This window comes from Conger conger, chromosome 8 (assembly GCF_963514075.1).
Source record: "Conger conger chromosome 8, fConCon1.1, whole genome shotgun sequence".
NCBI lineage: Eukaryota > Metazoa > Chordata > Actinopteri > Anguilliformes > Congridae > Conger > Conger conger.
In genome coordinates, this window is record NC_083767.1 from 15,569,388 (window position 1) to 15,588,156 (window position 18,769).

Consider the following 18,769-nt stretch of genomic DNA (forward strand, 5'->3'; position numbering starts at 1 on the left):
GGGATTTACTACACAGACACATTGGGTCAAAATAGCTATTAGGATATAATTTGCGGGGATTGACTTTCCTGTTGATGCATAGGTAAATATATTCATGCATATGTACACCTGGAGCAAAAGAGAAAAAACTGGATATTATTTAAATTAAACAAATTAGATATTCGATGTGATTTACTGAAGCAGGCATTAATTGTGATTAATTGTGAGACAGTATTTATATGCGCCGTTATAGCCTGTAGCTCACAGGTATGATGCAGGGAACAGGTGCTTGGTTGCAGGCTAAGCACATCCACTGTGGGGATGAATGAATGCCTTAGCACTCTGGAAAGGAGACAGGACTTCATTTTGTTTCACACCTGTTCATCTATTCTAATGTATTTTCAGATATAATGTGAAATTATCTTTGGAAGGATGCAAAACGTCTAGTGAAGTATTGAAGTTTTATGGGTTTTTCCTAACGCAAATTTGCGAAAGAGGTTCTGTCATTTATTCAACAGCATAGTTAGTAAATAGTCTTAGTAAATTGGTTGTTCATATATTGGTATCTGCGAGTCGCAATAGAGCAAATGTTTTTCTGTTTCCATTAAATCTGGCCATCAGTGACCACTCTATTAGGTAAACCTATACACCAGCTTAATAATACTAATATCTAATCAGCCAACCATGTGGCAGCAACTCAATGTATAAAAGCTTGCAGATATGGCCAAGAGGTTTGGTTGCTGTTCAGACCAAGTATCGGAATGGGGAATAAATGTGATCTTGTGAAAGTGGCTTTGACCTTGGAAAGATTTTTGGTGCCAGGCGGGGTGGTTTGAGTATCCCAGAAATTAGGATTTTCACGCACAACAGTCTCAACAGTTACTGGATGAAAAACAGAAAACATCCAGTGAGTAATAGTTCTGTGGGCGAAAGCACCTCGTTAATGAGAGACTGGTAGTGTGGGTCCCCATAGCATCAAAATAATTAGCTACTTTGACAGAGACTCAAAATGGACCCCGGCCCCTACATTATGCAATAATGTTCTGAGTGGGAGTAGAGCTCTTTTCCAGGCCCCCACCAAGCAATGCTGCCATGAGAGTACATCTCCTTGGTACATATCAGGTAGGTAGGCAGAAAAATAAATTATTAATGAAAATATATTTTCAAAAGACAGGTATGCAGACACATTTTTCTACCTCATTCATTATTCTTGCAACAAAAAAGAGATATAAAAAAGATGTGTAGGACTGTGCCTGGTAGGCTGTCTTTCAAAAAGGCAGCCATGCAAGATTCAACTTCATGATAGAAGTAGCTGGGCAGGGGATAGCAGTGATCATATTAGTAGTCGTAGTATCATGATTATAATCAAAGAATGCTTTTATAATTCATGCTTCTTCATTTTCAGTAAATATTTGTTCCCATCTTAAATTTTGCTGTCTATTTCATGGCTCTCCTGTAGGGCCTCTCTGTGTTGCCTGCAGTGTTCAGTTTGTGCTGGTGGTCCTTTTTTGCCAACGCGTTCTTTACTTTAGGCTAAGACTGTGATATACATAGCTTGGTACCACACCAGAAGGACTAAGCTTCATGTAAATAAAGGAAGATTCTTAAATGGGCATCAGTATATGAGTATGTCCCAGCCTGTCTTAGTGTTATCTTAATATCTCTGGCATATAATTATTTATTACCACATATTTGCCGTTTAATATGCAGGTAATTTTAATCTTATTTCACTGCATATCAAAACAAACAAAATTGTAACAGCAACAGGTCTCAACAGTAATTTCACAAAGGCCACAAAGTATTATTTCAGTTATATTTTCCTTTCATTGGCATTGTGCTGGGAGTTGTGTGAAATTGAGATTCACCAGCGTAAACAAACGGAAATAGAATTCTAAGTCCAATGTGCTGCCACATAATTCTCTGTGACCACCAGTGCTATATTGATGACTGTCAGCTCCTGACTTGAATTCAAATGAAATGGAACAATTCCGGCCCCCAGGTCTGCTCCAGTCCGGACGACAACCCTTTTTGTGCGCCTATAAATTGACCCTTCAGTGTTGAGATGTGGAACCTGTTTTACTGGTTTTGGAAAAGTCAGTCAAAACACAGAGGGACACAAAAAAGGCAATCACTGGAACAAGATAGATTTTCTGCTCAGCAGAGTGCCTCTTGCTATTGATTGTTTCTAGCACTTTCTAAAAATTTAAATTAGGCTTTTGGAGTGGCTGAGCATTTTCAGAATGCCAGTTAGGCCAGTTGGAATGCGAGTGCATTCATGCGTTAATGTTTTAATGATAGTTTAAACATGATTTCAACAAATCCTGTAGGGCTTTATGGCTGTAGGGTTTACGTACATAGGTGGATGGGTGGGGTGGAGTTAACAAGGCGTTGCATTTAATTATGAAAAAGCAGATGAGCCTCATGTCCTCAGAATTTTTCAAACCGTGTAAAACCTATGTATCTCTTATGGACAAGCTTAATAAAAAATAGACTTGGTTTGAAAGTAGGATTTTAGATCCCATTTTAAATTAAACCTTATTATCTGAAATGAAAATACATAATTTGCATAAAATATATTAACAATAATGTTAAAATATACAATATGAAACTTGTCTCAAGTATCCTGACATCATGAGGCTCACAAGATGACAGTTCTTATAGAAAATATCTATTGCAACATGGTATTGTCACATGAGACTAGTTTCCAGGGTGTAAATTCCATTATAGTATGCATGTAAAAATGTCAGATATCAACTTTTGTATTTATTTCTATCACCTTTCACTGAAAATCTTTGTCTGTATCAGTAACCTTTATCATTCTTCCACATTGTGATATGCTTATAAATAATGTAAGTGCATTTGATTCCCTTCAAGTGTTGCAATTAGTTCATACAGCAAACCGTATGCTAGTTGAATACTAAAATATATTATGCAATCAATGCTGCATTTAAATAGTCCTTTGCATAGTTTCAAAGAAATTAGTGCAATTAAGGTCCTTCATCTCAATGAATCCAAATATGATCAGAATTTTATCATTGGATGTCTACAATCTAAGCCATACTACAGAGAGAAAAGATCACTTGTCCAGGGTTGAATTCCCTTCCCCTGCCTTGGCGTAGAATATCCACAGGAATTCAATAATCAAGTTGTTACCATAGAGACAGATATTTGAAGTGCAATATCAACACTGGATTCTTGACCTGCAACACAAATGTTTCACATATGGCGTCATAATGGCTATCAACATTATACACCACACGTATATTTGTTTTACTGAGCCCATATTCAGTGTGTGGCCGACAATGAAAAATGAATGAATGTCTCTGCCTTTTCCAAAGCTTTTTTATTTTATTCACTTAAATTTCCTCTTTCCTCTTTTTTGTCATCTCACCATGAATATGCATAGACAGATACTGCCAAATACACAACCTCCATTGTTTGCACAAACACAGACAGCACCAGAATGTTCTATTACCAGCCAGGGCATCCTGGTAGAAGTATAGAGGATGGAAGAACCATAGAGCGGACAGACTCCTATTTCATGCTTTTTCACTGTCCCCAGACGTAATTTATCACTCTTGAGTATGCAGTTTGTTTTCCTACCTGTTTTAGCCAAGAGGTTCTGGCAGAAACCCTTAAACGACAGACTGCACTGCTAATATGCACTCCTTACCCTCTGTATTTTCCCACAACTGGGAAGACGGATATTTCCAGTGATACCAGTCCTACTGGATGTGATACGGAGCATTAGTTGTGGAGTTAATGTCTTCCATGCCCACATTCATCAACAAAATCAGTCGCATCATTATTCCACATATCAGAATATCTGTAGGACATTTTAGTATTGGCAGTTATTTTGAATGAATAGAGTTCTGGAAATGGTCTTGTCAGTAAAAGGGATAGCACGATGGAGCCTGCTGGGAGACTCGGCAGGTTACGGCACCATTCTGTGGAGCAGGAACGAGCCTCGCAGTCTTGGCTAGGCAGAGATTAAGCATTCCAAATTTGGGCGGGAATTGGTTATTTGCAGGCCCATGTTGGGTGCCAAATTTAGGAAAGATTGGAAAATAAATAAAAAAACTGTTGTGAAGACTTTCTGTACATGTAGAATCTGACAGTTCGAATTCGGCTAGTGTGGTATCATAGGATATAACCTTGTCTGATTCATAAATTCTGCCAGGGCTGGGTAATATTGACCTTAAAATGTGATCACAGACAGTACACTTTGCAGCTGACTTCATGACACCTGCGGTATCTGTGATAGAACACGGAGGTGGGGGAAATCTGTGGAGGGCACGTTGGTAAATGTTTGCCTACCTGAAGGATTTCAGCTCAGTTCTAATCTCCCAGGAATTTCCTTCTAATTATTATTCTTTGTCATTTCTTTTTCTCAACGTGAACCGTGCGGCATCAATGGTGGCTTTCTTTCAACTACCGTGATAATTCGACTTCCCCATTAATTCATATCCGGATAAATACTGTTTGACAAATTTAAGGTTATCCCCTCAAATGATTTAATGGCGCATTTCCCCTTTTATGTGCTATGCTTTCATTAAGTTTTGTTGTTCTTCCTTTGGGTTGTTTATACAGCGGATGTGCAGTCCTTAACCTAACCCCCCGTCTGAATGAGTTTCAGTGTTGCAGCTGAACAAAAACGTAGTTCATGCCTTTGTTCGCTCCTGACATTCGATACCTACCATAACGTAGGCCTGTTGTAATAAATGAAACGCACTGATCCAAAAATACATGCGGAAGGAGCGTCGTTAATGCACTGTACTTCTGGTGTGTGCTACTGAGAGTGGCAAGTCTCTTCATAGAGGGCTGCTTTCACAATTGTATAAAGTAAAACAAAAATAATAAAATCATTATAATAAAGGGGTGTTGTGGGGAATAGTTTTTCCCTCTTGTGAATAAAACTGCACATCATAATGACATTTTGCATTAAAATACATTTATCGAACGCATCCCGGTTATCACCAGCCCGTGTAATCATCTCTCCCATGATTCACGTATTGCTGAAGAATGGCATTGTTCTAGGCAATGAGCTGTTGAATTGGAAAGATCATTGTGCAGCCTGCAGTGGCCAGATTACTTCCTTTACACAGCTATTTGTGAAAATAACAGATATGCATATGTATGTGGTAGCACAAGCATAAACTGCATTGGTGGATATGAGAGAGCTTGCTGAAAGGCTTTTTGATTTTTGCTTATTTCATTTATGGATTTCTGAAGTGTGTTTTGTTCAGTTAACACGATAACAAAATATATTTCATGAAACTTTTGAGAACTTGTTTCTCTTTATGCTATTAATTACCACTTAGTCACAGAAAATTGCATTCAGGTGTTCAATCAGATTAGAGGCATATATCATATTTCAACCAAACAGTAAGCTACAAAACCCATTCACCAAAATGCATGATCCTGTATGTCGTCGGTACTTTAGTGTTCCCATTGTATGAAAAATGCAGGTTTGGGGTCTCCAGAGGTTAAGATGCTGTTCTACTCAGTTTGTGGAATAGTATTGCTTTAGAACCATACAGTACCATTGCAGACTGTGACTGGCAGCAGGGAGGCAAACGTCAGTGTCTCAGTACACACCAGTCAGTGTCTTTGCACACACCAGTCAGTCTCAGCACACACCAGTCAGTGTCTCAGCACACACCAGTCAGTCTCAGCACGCACCAGTCAGTGTCTCTGCACACACCAGTCAGTCTCAGCACACATTGGTCAGTGTCTCTGCACACACCAGTCAGTGTCTCTCCACACACCAGTCAGTCTCAGCACACACCAGTCAGTGTCTCTCCACACACCAGTCAGTCTCAGCACACACCAGTCAGTGTCTCTCCACACACCAGTCAGTGTCTCTCCACACACCAGTCAGTGTCTCAGCACACAGCAGTCAGTGTCTCTGCACACACCAGTCAGTATCTCTGCACATTACATTACATTAATGGCATTTGGCAGACGCTCTTATCCAGAGTGACGTACAACAAAGTGCATACCCATAACCAGGGATAAGTGCGCTGAAAGACCCTAGAGGGAAGTACAATTTCAACTGCTACCTGTACAACAAAGATAAGGACCAGGGCCTATTCGAATTTTCTTTTTTTTTAAACAAACAAATAAACAAACAAACAAACAAACAACAAAGCAAAAGTGACCAAACTTAACTAGCCAAACACTGCTTACCTAGCCAAACTAAAAATACCGATATACAAAAAAGTAAATCACAGAAAGACAACAATTAAGGTTCACAGGGAGGTAGGGAGGGACGGGGAGAGGTGCTGCTTGAAGAGGTGCGTCTTCACTTTGCGCTTGAAGGTGGGAAGAGATTCTACAGTTCTGTTCCACCACCGTGGAGCCAGAACAGACAGTAGTCGTGAGCGTGAGGTGGAAGTTCGGAGAGGGGGAGGTGCCAAGCGGCCTGTGGAGGCTGAACGAAGAGGTCTGGCAGGGGTGTAGGGTCTGATGATTTTTTTGTAGGTAAGCTGGGGAAGACCCCTTAACTGCTTGGAAGGCTAGCACCAATGTTTTGAATTTGATGCGAACCATGACAGGCAGCCAGTGGAGGGAAGTAAACAGGGGGGTGACATGTGAGTATTTGGGAAGGTTGAAGACCAGACCAGCTGCTGCATTCTGGATAAATTGGAGGGGTTTGATGGCGGACGCTGGGAGCCAAGAGGGAGTTGTACACACCAGTCAGTCTCAGCACACACCAGTCAGTCTCAGCACACACCAGTCAGTGTCTCAGCACACACCAGTCAGTGTATCAGCACACACCAGTCAGTGTCTCATCACAAGCCAGTCAGTCTCAGCACACACCAGTCAGTGTATAAGCACACACCAGACAGTGTCTCATCAAAAACCAGTCAGTGTAGGGACTAATAATTATCGAATGTGATAGTGGTCATCTCCGCCATGCGTTGCACACAGCCTTTCTTTTAATCTCTTTTTCTTTAATTATACCTGATGCGGTACAGTAGTAATTACAGGCCACATGAAATGCTGCCAGGGAAAAACGTCTCTGCTGTAATGATGACATGGAAGCTGCTTGACCTTTCTGTGTGACCTTTGTGCCTCGTCATCACACCGGCCAGCTGAGCGCCCGCAGTCTTCCTGCAGAAGCTATCCGTGAAGTATCCTCCTCTGACCATATGTCTGTGTGAACTGATGTAAAATAAGCCGCAGCTCGGCATCACGTGATTCAGTGGATGGAGCATGCTTATCGGCCAAAAGAGCTTTAGGCAATCCAAAAGGAATTCAAAATGCTGGCCATTTAAAATATATGGCTACATCATTTCAAATATATTGCTACATTTTCAAGAAATAGGTCAGTGTACAATTGTAATGGCATATTGAAATGGTGTAGAATTGCTTAAGAGTACGAGTAAGAGTTTTTTCCACATATACAGTACATGCAACACACTAGCATCGCTCTCCTCATGTTCAATTTCTGGTCCATGAGCTCATGCCATTTGAAGTATATATAAAAACAAAACATTGGTGTCAAAAGAACCACATGAAAGCCCTGCATGATATGGGGTGTCAGTGTGTCTAAATATTCATTCCAAACATGGCGCTTCTATATAACGGCTCCTCAATTGCCACATTTATCTGTTCTGTGTAGTATTTAGGTTACTGTGTTTTTCTTTACGAAATGATCTGTTATTTTACTGAAAGGAGGTGCATTTTGGCAGGAGTTGACAGAGCAGACATCAAAGGAGATATAGCTGGAGAGCTGTTTTTAGTGGTTTTGGAGGAGGATCGCTGCTGAACATATAATTTGCTGCAGCTCTCACATGCTACCATTAGACAGACTCAGTTCCATTGCTTATCCTTTCTATCGGGTTGTGTTTATTCTTAAAGGACATTTCTACAGTTTTCAGTCGGTTCGTGTTTCTCAGCAAACAGTTTTGTACGCCTTTACTGCTGTCGTTTAGCATCCATGCAACAGTAGCGCATGGCAAAATGTAATTTGTAACAAAACATTGTGTCGAAATTTCAAGCAGGCCATCTATTGGCTACATACATGCATTTATTTATTCACTTATTTATTTTTTTATTTAACAATCATGCCACTCATATTGTTGCTTCGTGGCTACAGAAAGATACAGAGGACAAGAATACGTATGTGAACATATGATAGTCTATTGCAGTCTAAAAACAATTCAAGTAATCTAATTAAATATATTTAGTTAATATTCTGGCATCTTCGAGCATTGAGAATATTTTTGGAACAATGGAATCATTAATTTTTCAGTACCTTGGACGGTCTCCGCATTCTAGCTCCAGTTTCCATACAGATTGTACATTTAAGATCATTTTATTGATGTAAAAACACATTGACAAACACATTGCAAAGTATAAACTTTGGATGAAAAAATTGAGATAAAACATACTGTGTATATAAAATGCAGAGTGCACTATGGAGGGCTGTATACTTTATAGTTTCAGTCTCAAATTAGGCTTTTTTGGGCCGTTAACAATCTCATCTCAGGTTCCAGCATTTTCCTCTGCTTTAGTGGTTGCAGTAAGCATTACAATTATCCGTTTGCATTTGAAGAACAGTCTATTGTGAGCAAAAGGCATACATTGTCATAAAGACTTGAAGACTTAATGTATATACAACTCTGCCTGTTCTGTTTTTTTTGCACAGTCCTTCATTCTGGAAAGCCGTGTAAACAGGAGCTCTCTGTTCCCCTGTGGGTAAACCAAAGCTACTGGAAACCTGGGCCACAGGGCAACAGTTAGTTTATATTTAAACAGTGGCAATTCCTCCTTCCCACTTCCATGAAAGGAAAAAGCAACCCTGGCTGTAATTTTTAGGAAGAGATTTTGGAAACACTCGGGCCAGACAGAAGGTTGTAAAAACAGAGCACGCAGAAGAAAGATTGACTTCATAAAGACCGAAGTAAAATTGTCTTTCAAGCGTCGACCTTTGGCGAACCCAATCGCAGAGGCCGCTGAAGGCAGGTCTCGAGTCTGCCCCTGTACTAAGAGCCATTGTGCTCCAACACTTACCGCCTTGCACTGGTGATTATGTGAGAGCGAAAACATGGTCAAAGGAGGAAAGGAGAGACACAGAGAAAGAAATGCAGTTGTAGTTTCTGGCAACACTATGAGGGGTTCTCTGATTCCATGAACTGGCATGACTATGTTAGGCCTTCGAATAGAACCTGTTCTGTACAATGGCTTATTTATAGAGAACCCCATTGTCAGTGTAGTTGTACTGCTCAAAGTATCTGATTTTAAACTCCATGAAAAAGCTAGACTACTCAGCAAGCAGTTTCATACTATTTTATTTTACTAATGCAGCTTTTGAGTAGTGCGGTCATTTGATTTATGTGACTTTACTATACAACTAAAAATGCAAGAGCTGTTTGCTCTCTCTCTCCTCTTTCCCTCTCTCTCTCCCTCATGCTCTCTCTCACTGTCCCTCTCCTCCTCTCTTATTAACTCTCCCCAAATGAACTACAGTAAATATATTGAGATGTGAGCTCCTGTATTATAACTGACAACAGAAATACAGTGCAGTATTCTGTACGACATACCATTAAATAATCATTCAATTATAATTTCATCATAATTACTATGTGGTTCAGCATAATATCCATGGGATTGTCAGCTGTTCCTGTCTACCTATTAAAATAGATTAAATAACCAAACACCTCTTAACCTTTGGTTAACCACTGGGATATATAATGCATTCTTTAAGCTTAATATCTCATAAGATGAATTTAATGTGTATTATTCATACGGTGAAATATGCAGAAGATTAAATGTACTCCATGTGTAAAAAGTAGGGGGAAGGGTGATGGAAAGAATATGAACTTGTAAACCCCACAAGTATGAGGCCAAATATTTTTAGGGTTGCTAGGCAAGAGGTCACATTTCAGTCATGCGGCAAGGAGGAATATTAACTGCTTGTGAGACATTCCTGCCACACCGATTGTATACCATTGGTGAAAATATGAAGACCTGTTATGAATAGTTATGCTTTTCCCTGTTAATGGCTTTACAAGCAGTTATTGCTACTTGCTTCACAGATACAAACAAAGTCAATACAGGCACTTGCATTTTGGCTTCAACCAAGCAGTCAGAAGAGCCCTTCACTGACTAAATCACTGATAGGCCTTTCACACCGGCAAGGTTCCATGCCGGTTCCGGTTCCCGAACCTAATTTTGAACCGGCCGGCGCGTTCAGACAAAAAATAAATTGGTTCAGAACCTGAAAAGTTGGTTCTCAGCTGGAACCAAAAAATAGTTGGTTTTTCTTTGCGAACCGTGACGTCATCAGTGGGCGTGTCATATTCTGCCTGCCTTGTGCATTGCACAATGCCCTCCGGACGGAACCAGAGCCAGGATCAGAACCGTGTCTGTCTGAAAGCAGTAAGAGTCAACAGCTCCCCCCTTGGATAAGACAGTTCTTCTGTTTTACCACTAGATGGCATACAAAGAGACTTTAACGCAGATTTGCAGATATCCAACACACAAATAACTCCTTTCTGTATCTCTGAAGTTCTGTTACATATTTATTTGGCCAGTGTTCTGTGTGTTACTTATGTGTTGGTGGCAACCAAGCAGACATAGAGTATGGGCAATAATATCTCATACAGTGAAACTATCTTGTGAGACGCATGTGAAACCATAGAAAAATCACATCCACGTGAAAATAATCTTTAGGACAAAATCCTGCCAGCACAAGTACTCTCCAATTTCCAAATACAGTTGATCAGACATTTCTGAGAATTTTATTAATGTAAAAAGAAATTTGGATTAGAAAAACAGATAGACTGCGTATACAAAATGCAGAGAGCACCGAGGAGGCCTGCATACTTTATAGTTTGTGTCTGAAATGAGATTCTTGTCCATGTGAAAATAATCTTTAGGATGCAATGTAACCAGCATTTAGTGCGTTTTGAGGAAAGTGTGGGAGAAAGCGCAGCAGAGAGGGAGTGGGAGTTAACATAATTACTCTGGAGGAGCAGGTGGAACTGGAGGAAGGTAGGGTCAGACCTCATACAGTGCTCGGCAACAAAAATATTTTCCCGGTTTGCCTCTAGGTGTGTTTGATGTTCACTAGAAAAAATGACTAAACTCTTAGTTTATTCTCTCCTGTTACTTTGCTGACAGGCATGAAGGAATTACTTTGTTTCTGAATGATCTATTACGCTAATATATGCAAATTTCATCAAAGAGCAGAGTGGTGCTGTGTCAATTCAATGTTGTACCTGTTTAATTTGTTGCTGTAATGAGTACTAGTTCAGTGTGTTATTGTTTTGTTTACCTTTGGTTTATAAGAGGCTTGTTGTGCATGACTGCAATCAAGTCCTGTAGTTGTTTGACCTTTCACAAAATAGAAATTTAACTTAATTAAATATGTTTATGAATGCAGAACAGTGAATTGCACTCTTGGATATCTACTGCTTTGTAGTATGTAGTATGTGAAAGGAGCCCCGTACAGTACTTATGAAATACACATGCATATCAACTCACCTTTATGTCAGATTCCAAAAGCTTCAGCTCGAATCATTCAGTCTGTGACCAGTTTTTTTGTAGAAAGGTAAAAGGTTGGCATTTATGGAGCACCTTCATACAAAGCGCTGTACAATTGATGCTTCTCATTTACCCATTCATATACACACTCACACACCAGCTCGCCAGGAGCATTTGGGGGTTAGGCGTCTTGCTCAGGGACACTCCGACAACGCCATGGCAGGGGATCAAACTGGCAACCCACCAACTGCCAAACAACTACTCTTACCGCCTGAGCCAGCGTCGCCCTTCTTTCTGTTTTTGTTGATTTCATTGTATGTGTGTAAGAACAGAGATGGAAAGTACAGGGGTCAGACAGTAAAAGTCCTTCCATGCGTTTCTTCCACCCATGAATTCAGCCAGCAGATTTCACTAATTGGTTCTTCCTCCTGGTTGAATAATAGTGCCAATTAGCAAATCCAGGTGACTGGAACAAACTATTTACTCTGTGGACCTGGATTTTCCACCCCTGCCTAAAAATTTGTATCAAGAGCTATGTAATATCTTCGGTGGGTTGTGTTTGCTGAACTTGTGAAATGTGTAGATTTTTCTAAGGGGGCATGGCAGCTTGTATTACATATTACATTACATTACATTATTGGCATTTGGCAGACGCTCTTATCCAGAGCGACGTACAGTTGATTAGACTAGGCAGGAGACAATCCTCTCCTGGAGCAATGCAGGATTAAGGGCCTTGCTCAAGGGCCCAACGGCCGTGCAGATGTTATTGTGGCTACACCGGGATTGGAACCCCAACCTTGCAGGTCCCAGTCATTTACCTTAACCACTACACTACAGACCGCCCCGGCATATAATGGATGTTTAACTTTTAGGATCAAACCTTTGTCTTTAAAGTTGAGAATCCTTAATGGATGTGCATTTGTGGGAGAAAATTACCATTTTAAGTTTAAGCCCTCTGGGCTACATTCATTCATACATACCAAATAATTTTCATGTGGGTATGAGGTCATGAGTTCAACTGATGAAGTTCAGAAGTTTAGAAGCAAAAGAGCAGATGTTAATGTTTGGCAACTTACCGAAGAGAAAATTCCTGTGTTTCCTGTCCCTTAATTATTTTAACTAGTGCCAAAAAATAAAAAAATGTTAGTTTATTGCGCATTTTAAATGAAATGCTTGATTAAGGAGAATCACAACTATATTCAAGGGTGGCATCCATTCTGTGTCTTTATAGTCAGTCATATTCAAACCCATTAAGTTTGTGGTTAGGATCTTAGGATCAAATTATGGGGTGCACGGAAGAGACCTGAGTGCCCCCGAAAAGGACCAGAACCCCCCCCCCCCCCCCCGCAATTCCCCAACCATTACACCAAGCCAGGGTGTAATTCAAACAATCCTCACAATCATTGTTCATGTGAGATTGCTTTTTTTTTTACATATTCATAGTACCAAAACCTAAGGCTTAATGGTAGGTATGATGTCATGCTACATGATGGTAAAATCATGCTGTGTTTATGAGGCACTATCAGTCAAAACATTCACAGGTAAATAAACTTCATCATGTAATTTGTAGTTCCACCTAGACAGCACTGCTGTGCTAAAACTAGAGGTAGAATTCTATCCACACCCATAAAGTAAATGCAGCAATGTCCTAGTCACTTTCTTAGCTTTTTGACCTCGGCTAAAGCAGACGGAAGCAATGTTAGCTCTGCTAATTAGAGACAGAAATGCGCTTCCCAGCATCTCTAAAAGCTGTGTTTTGTACACTTGCACTCTGCATGTTTAAAACGAATAAAAACAGAAACATGAGATCATAGTTGTTTTTAGAGGCAGCTAAATTCAGAACTATAATTGACAGATAACCATGTATCTGTCCACTGGATGCAGTGATTAGTAGGTAGGTTTACAGTCAGCATCACGCATACCTGGCAAGCCCTAACTCATGCTTGCAATTCCGTCACTTCGCTTACAATAACAGTGCTAGCATCGCTTCCATCAGCAGCCATTCATAGAGGTAGAACAGTTATCAGGCAGCTATTGTCTAATATATTTGGACTGGATGCACGGGGATACAACTGATATGTAAATCGGTGAAGTTGGACTATCCCTTTAACGATAACACGTGATTATGCCACATTACATTATGTTGCATTGTAAATGCTGTACAACTTTAAGCTGCCATTCTCTGTGTGTCTATACGATGCAATACAGAGACACTTTGCTGGTGGAATTTATTAACAGCAAAACAATTGATGAGTGATAATTGCTTTCAATGGGTCTTTTTAAATCTTTTATATATGCATTGATACACTTTGCATGATGTAAAGGATGATGCATGCCATTTTGCATGTGCGAGCCATGTACTCTACAATAAGAGCTACTCAAAACACAAGAGATTTCCATGTGAGCTATTCATATTTTCAGGGCTAAATGGCTCTTGCAATGCAGACAATGGAAAGGCAATCGCCCCACCCCATATGGAATTATGTAGTCTGGCAGTCAGTCATAACGGATCACAATTTTGTCATCGCTGAAAAATATGAGCTGTGAAATCAGACAAACTCAGGAGACAGCCACAGAAAATTGGAAAATATCACAGGAAAAAAAGCAAGGTGATAATATTCACAAGGGTCCCTTGCTACACTCCAGCTGGCTTCAGGAGCCAGAAAGGAATGATCTGTGCATGGACAGATATATATGAGCCCAAAAAGTATTTTCCAATAGTTCCTTCTTTTTTCCTCATATTGACACAAGAAGAATCTAGCATGCTATCTATCTCTGTCTAGACAGACCAGGTGAGAGAACAGCTGCTCTCTGGCTGAAGAGATAGTGTTATCTTCCCTCCATTGTCCTGGCTTGACTTTGCCCCAAAATCTCCTGTCTGTCATCACCTCCTGGATATAAAAAGCTAAACAGTCCAGAGCTTATATATTGGAAAAGCTGAATATCTTTGTAATGTAAGATATAGCCTTTGTTTTGTTTGCTTTCCCATTGTCTCCTACTTCCTGCCTCGCATGTGAAAAAACCTGTCTGTAAAGACCCCACTGGACAGCCTGGAAATTGTCCAACTGTTGTGAAAGCTTCAAAGATTCAAGCTTTTTTATTTTGTAGACAAGCCTATATACTGGAACTGATTGCCTTGTGTACTGGGATTGGATCTATTTGTTCAGTGACATGGTTATCCTGCTGTAAAATCCAGCTATGACCAGAAATAACCAGCTACCAGCTGTTTAAAACCATGTTGAGCCTGGAGCTGGTCAACCAGCAACAGCAATTTAAAAACCGAGCTTGAGCTGTTTTTATTTCAGCAGGGAACAGCTCCTCTCCATGTTGTTTCAATGCCACTACATGTGCATGGGTGTTTTCTCTGTGTTATTCTGTAGACATTACGGCTATTCAATTCAATTTATTTTGACCATGAACTTCAGCACCATTGAAAAACATTGTGCTAATGAATTTTTAAAAGCTTTTTTTTCTGTTTGTCCCCCGTTCAGAAAGTTCCAGAATCAGAAAGACCGGAGGTTCTGCCACCATCTCTGCAGACTGTGGACATGCTAACTGAGGCGGTGTCTGGCTTCAACACGGTGGAGGAAGTTATGAAATACTTGGAGCCTGACAGCTGGAAGCTGGATATGGAGGACTTGTACAAGCCAACATGGCATGTGCTCGGAAAGTCATACATCCATTCCAAGAAATCCCGAGGTGAATTTGCTGCTTTACATTTTCATCTTTGGATTCCCCATAATTCAGTTGGCCTCAAGTTCAGTAGCAGGGCTCATTTGTCTGTGCCCACAGTTGAATGACTGCTCACAACTTGCCTAGATTGAACCTTCAGTTGGTGCCAAATGTGTGAAAAGCCATTAACCCTTGTGTTGTCTTAAGGGTAAAAAATGACCCGCCACAATTTTTAACAGCAGAGAGAACCCCCTAAATGATCTTTTTTCAACTTGAAATTTGATGACAATGCTTGTGATGAGTGACAGGTTGTTTCCTTATGAAAAATAGATTTGGGGTTTAAAATTCAATTAAGCTGCTTTATTTTAGGGGTTTAGTGAAGACAGGTCATTTTTTACCCTTAGGGGAGTATACCGAATGTTAAGACTACACAAGGGTTAAGTCTTTTTGAAGTCAGTACTACAGCTGTCTGTGGTGACATTGGCCTATCTCACTCAATGTACTGCATGCTATCGTATCATAATAACATGTAGGATGCATTCAGATAATTATAAAAATCCTTTAACACAAAGGTGATTTCTTTGTTTTGGCCTGCAGGAGGGGTGGATCTGAATCTGCTGAAAGAAGAGGTGAGGCTCTACAGCTGCACCCCACGCAACTTCTCGGTGTCCCTACGCGAGGAGCTGAAGAGGACCGACTCCATCTTCTGGCCCAACTGCCTCCTGGTCAAGCGGTGTGGCGGGAACTGTGCCTGCTGCCATGGCTGCTTCAGCTGCCAGTGCGTTCCCACCAAAGTCACCAAAAAATTCCACGAGGTAAACGCCACTCCTCCGCCATCTTTCCCTGAGAGGTGCCGATTAGAATCCCTCACATCCTGCTTTCATAGCGAGAGGCATAGCGAGAGAAAGCCAGTAATCTTAAACGCATCACATTAAATAGGTGCCAAACCGAAAAATACCTGCCTGTTTTAACCTAAGCGTGCTGAGCACACTTAATGCCCCATCCATTTAGTTGTGAAATACCAAAGGAAAAACACTGGGAACATTTAATGCCTATATGATCTTCAGACCAAAGGAAGATCCTCCAGGATCAAAACCTTTGTTTTTTTCCCTTTGGTTTTTCGTTCGGTGTGTGTGGCCTCCTCGGATTATTGGAAATAGGGCTTGAGGGCCAGGGTTTGCACGTTTGACCCCCCTCCCCCTCCACGCAGGTGCGGCACGGCCGTTATACCCTTGTGTTAGGTGCTTAACCTGAAATGCTTCAGCAAATACCCAGCTGCATAAACGCATACTAAGGACAACAATTCACACTATGTTAGTCACCCCGGATAAAGGGCTTCTGCCAAGCAAATAAATAACGGCAGAATGAGTCTAAATCACTTTTTACTATGTTGTTTTTGTAGGTTCTCCTACTGAGGTACAGGAGCGGGGGCAGAGGCCTGCAGAAGTCTCTGACAGACGTAGCCCTGGAACACCATGACGAGTGCAGCTGTCAGTGCAAAGACGATTCGGACGGATAGAGGGGCACGCCAGCACGCCTCGCTTCGAAGGGCACTTAAATAGAGAGGTGCGGTAGCAACGGCTAGCTTTCCGTCATCTCCGCCACAAATTTACGGATGATTAAAGAACAGGGTGCGCTCATGCCAGCTGTCCAGTCGTTGTCAGGTTGAACTGGGACTCGTGGACAATCCAGTTACTGTGGAGTGCCTGGACTGTTTTTTTTCTCTTTTCTTGTTTTTCTGTTTTTTTGTGCATTCCAGAGAGAGGAGGCTGACAGCATGAATTGGAAAGGAACTGTTAATTATTTGCTCTTTTATATCACCGAAAGGCTTTCTCTTGTTTTCAGCAGCTAGAGGTGCAAGCCGGTACAAATTCAACAGCGAGGTCGTTCTCCTGCCTCGGTGGCAGTGATAGTTCCATTCCCCCCCCCCCCCGCCTGCTGTTTTTGTTGTTGTTTTTCCCTGAAACTATTTTTACTATTTTTTTTATCATAATGCGTGGCACTGGAGTGTCTTTGAAAAGGATTTTTTTTGTGTTTTATTTTTCTCTTTTTAATGAAGCACAGCAGAGCCTCCCCCGGTCTGGCCTCTGGTGCTTCTTCATGGCCTTACACAATGGGGAGCGGAGCGGCCTTTCGACCGGAGACGTTCTGCATCTGCCGCAAATTAAATCACTGTATTACCGTTCATTTTGTAGACATTTATGCTAATTCAGAAGCATCCTTTCCTTTTTAAATGTTATTTTTAGCTAGATACTCCATACATGTCTTATTTTGTAGTGTGTTCACCTGTCCCCCCACCCCCCCCCCAGCCTTGTTATATATTTTTTACCAAAGTTATTTAACATTACTTGTTCTGTCTTAGCTTTTCTTTTTTTTCTCTGTATGTTGTTGGTTTTTTACCTGTTCTGTGTCATTGAAAATAAAAATCTTGAGATAAAAGAGAAATGTATATGTGCACCTCTGAGGAGTTTATCTTTTTCTTAATTTTCATCAATTTTCAGGTAATGACGAGAAAGTGTTCTGTATCTTCCTTTGTATGTCATCCGCACTGATATGGTGATTAGAAACATCATGATTTACATTAGTGGGCCGCCCACTCAACAATTTTGTTGTGTATGAGCTTACATAATATGCTCGGAAACTAGTCATTATGAAAACATTGCGGTGCTTGGACTGTCACGTCTCCATGAGGAGGAGAACATAATGTTGAATTAGTAAGACCCCAGGAAGCTTAATTTAGTTAGTTTGCGAGATTCATACATGGACAATTTTCCTGTCTGGAAGACAGAAAAGGGTTGGAGGGTTCAGAGAAAAAGTACTTGTCAGTGCTTTGCTGTGTGCCAGTGCTGTGCTTAAATGCTGAGGAATGTCACCAAGATACAATGTTGGCACCATGAGTGGGCATCTTTACCAATATCCTAGTAAGGTAAGTAAGTAAGTGAGTAAGTAGGGTAAGTCAGTAAGGTAAGTAAGAGTCCAGGAAATTGCGCACATTTCTCACTGACAGTCTTTGAATTTACAAGCAGTCGCCGTTGACATCATACTTCCTTCGTACAGTCCGTAAATCACTTGATGAAAGAACAGGAAGCTGCATTTATGTTTTTCTTTTACAAAAACAACTTTACATTCATTGTTAATTTTTATAATTATTGCTAAATATGAGCTTTTGCCTTACTCATTACTATTGAATTAATGCAGATGAACACGCATCAACATCAAAACAAAACAAAGACAGTTTTGTCTTCTTGCCATTTCATTCGATTCAGATAAAAAATAAACCAACCACTGCACTTACAGTATATGACAGAACTACAGTATATTGTGGTTAAGGGAACTGGTTGAAGATTAAATTAAGAAACCCCATAGGCCCTGTTTTATGCCCTGCATTTCATGCAGACTATTGCTATATATAGAGCAAAAATCACTTTGTCTTGCCACAGGCTTTTTCCACAGATTTTTTATGAAATATGTTATAATGGTGATCATTTATATTCAGATCAGATTAAGTTTGTGATAAAATATGTTGTTACTCATGAAGTTTTTTCAAGAAGAAAATCTTTTCTCCAAGTATTTATGTCTTTCCTTGAAAGAAAGAGTGGATTTTCCACACACCTTTAGTGTT

At 40.5% G+C, this 18,769-nt stretch overlaps 1 protein-coding gene across 1 annotated transcript in view; it reads left to right on the forward strand.

Annotated features, from left to right (window-relative positions):
* The window catches only part of LOC133135146 (platelet-derived growth factor C-like), a 67,285-nt gene extending 49,693 nt beyond the window's left edge, over positions 1-17,592 (forward strand). The window contains exons 6-8 of the mRNA XM_061251939.1: positions 14,967-15,174; positions 15,745-15,962; positions 16,550-17,592. Coding sequence (XP_061107923.1) covers positions 14,967-15,174; positions 15,745-15,962; positions 16,550-16,666 — 543 coding nt within the window. The 3' untranslated portion in view covers positions 16,667-17,592. The remainder of the gene's footprint in view (positions 1-14,966; positions 15,175-15,744; positions 15,963-16,549) is intronic.
* Positions 17,593-18,769: the final 1,177 nt, after the last annotated feature.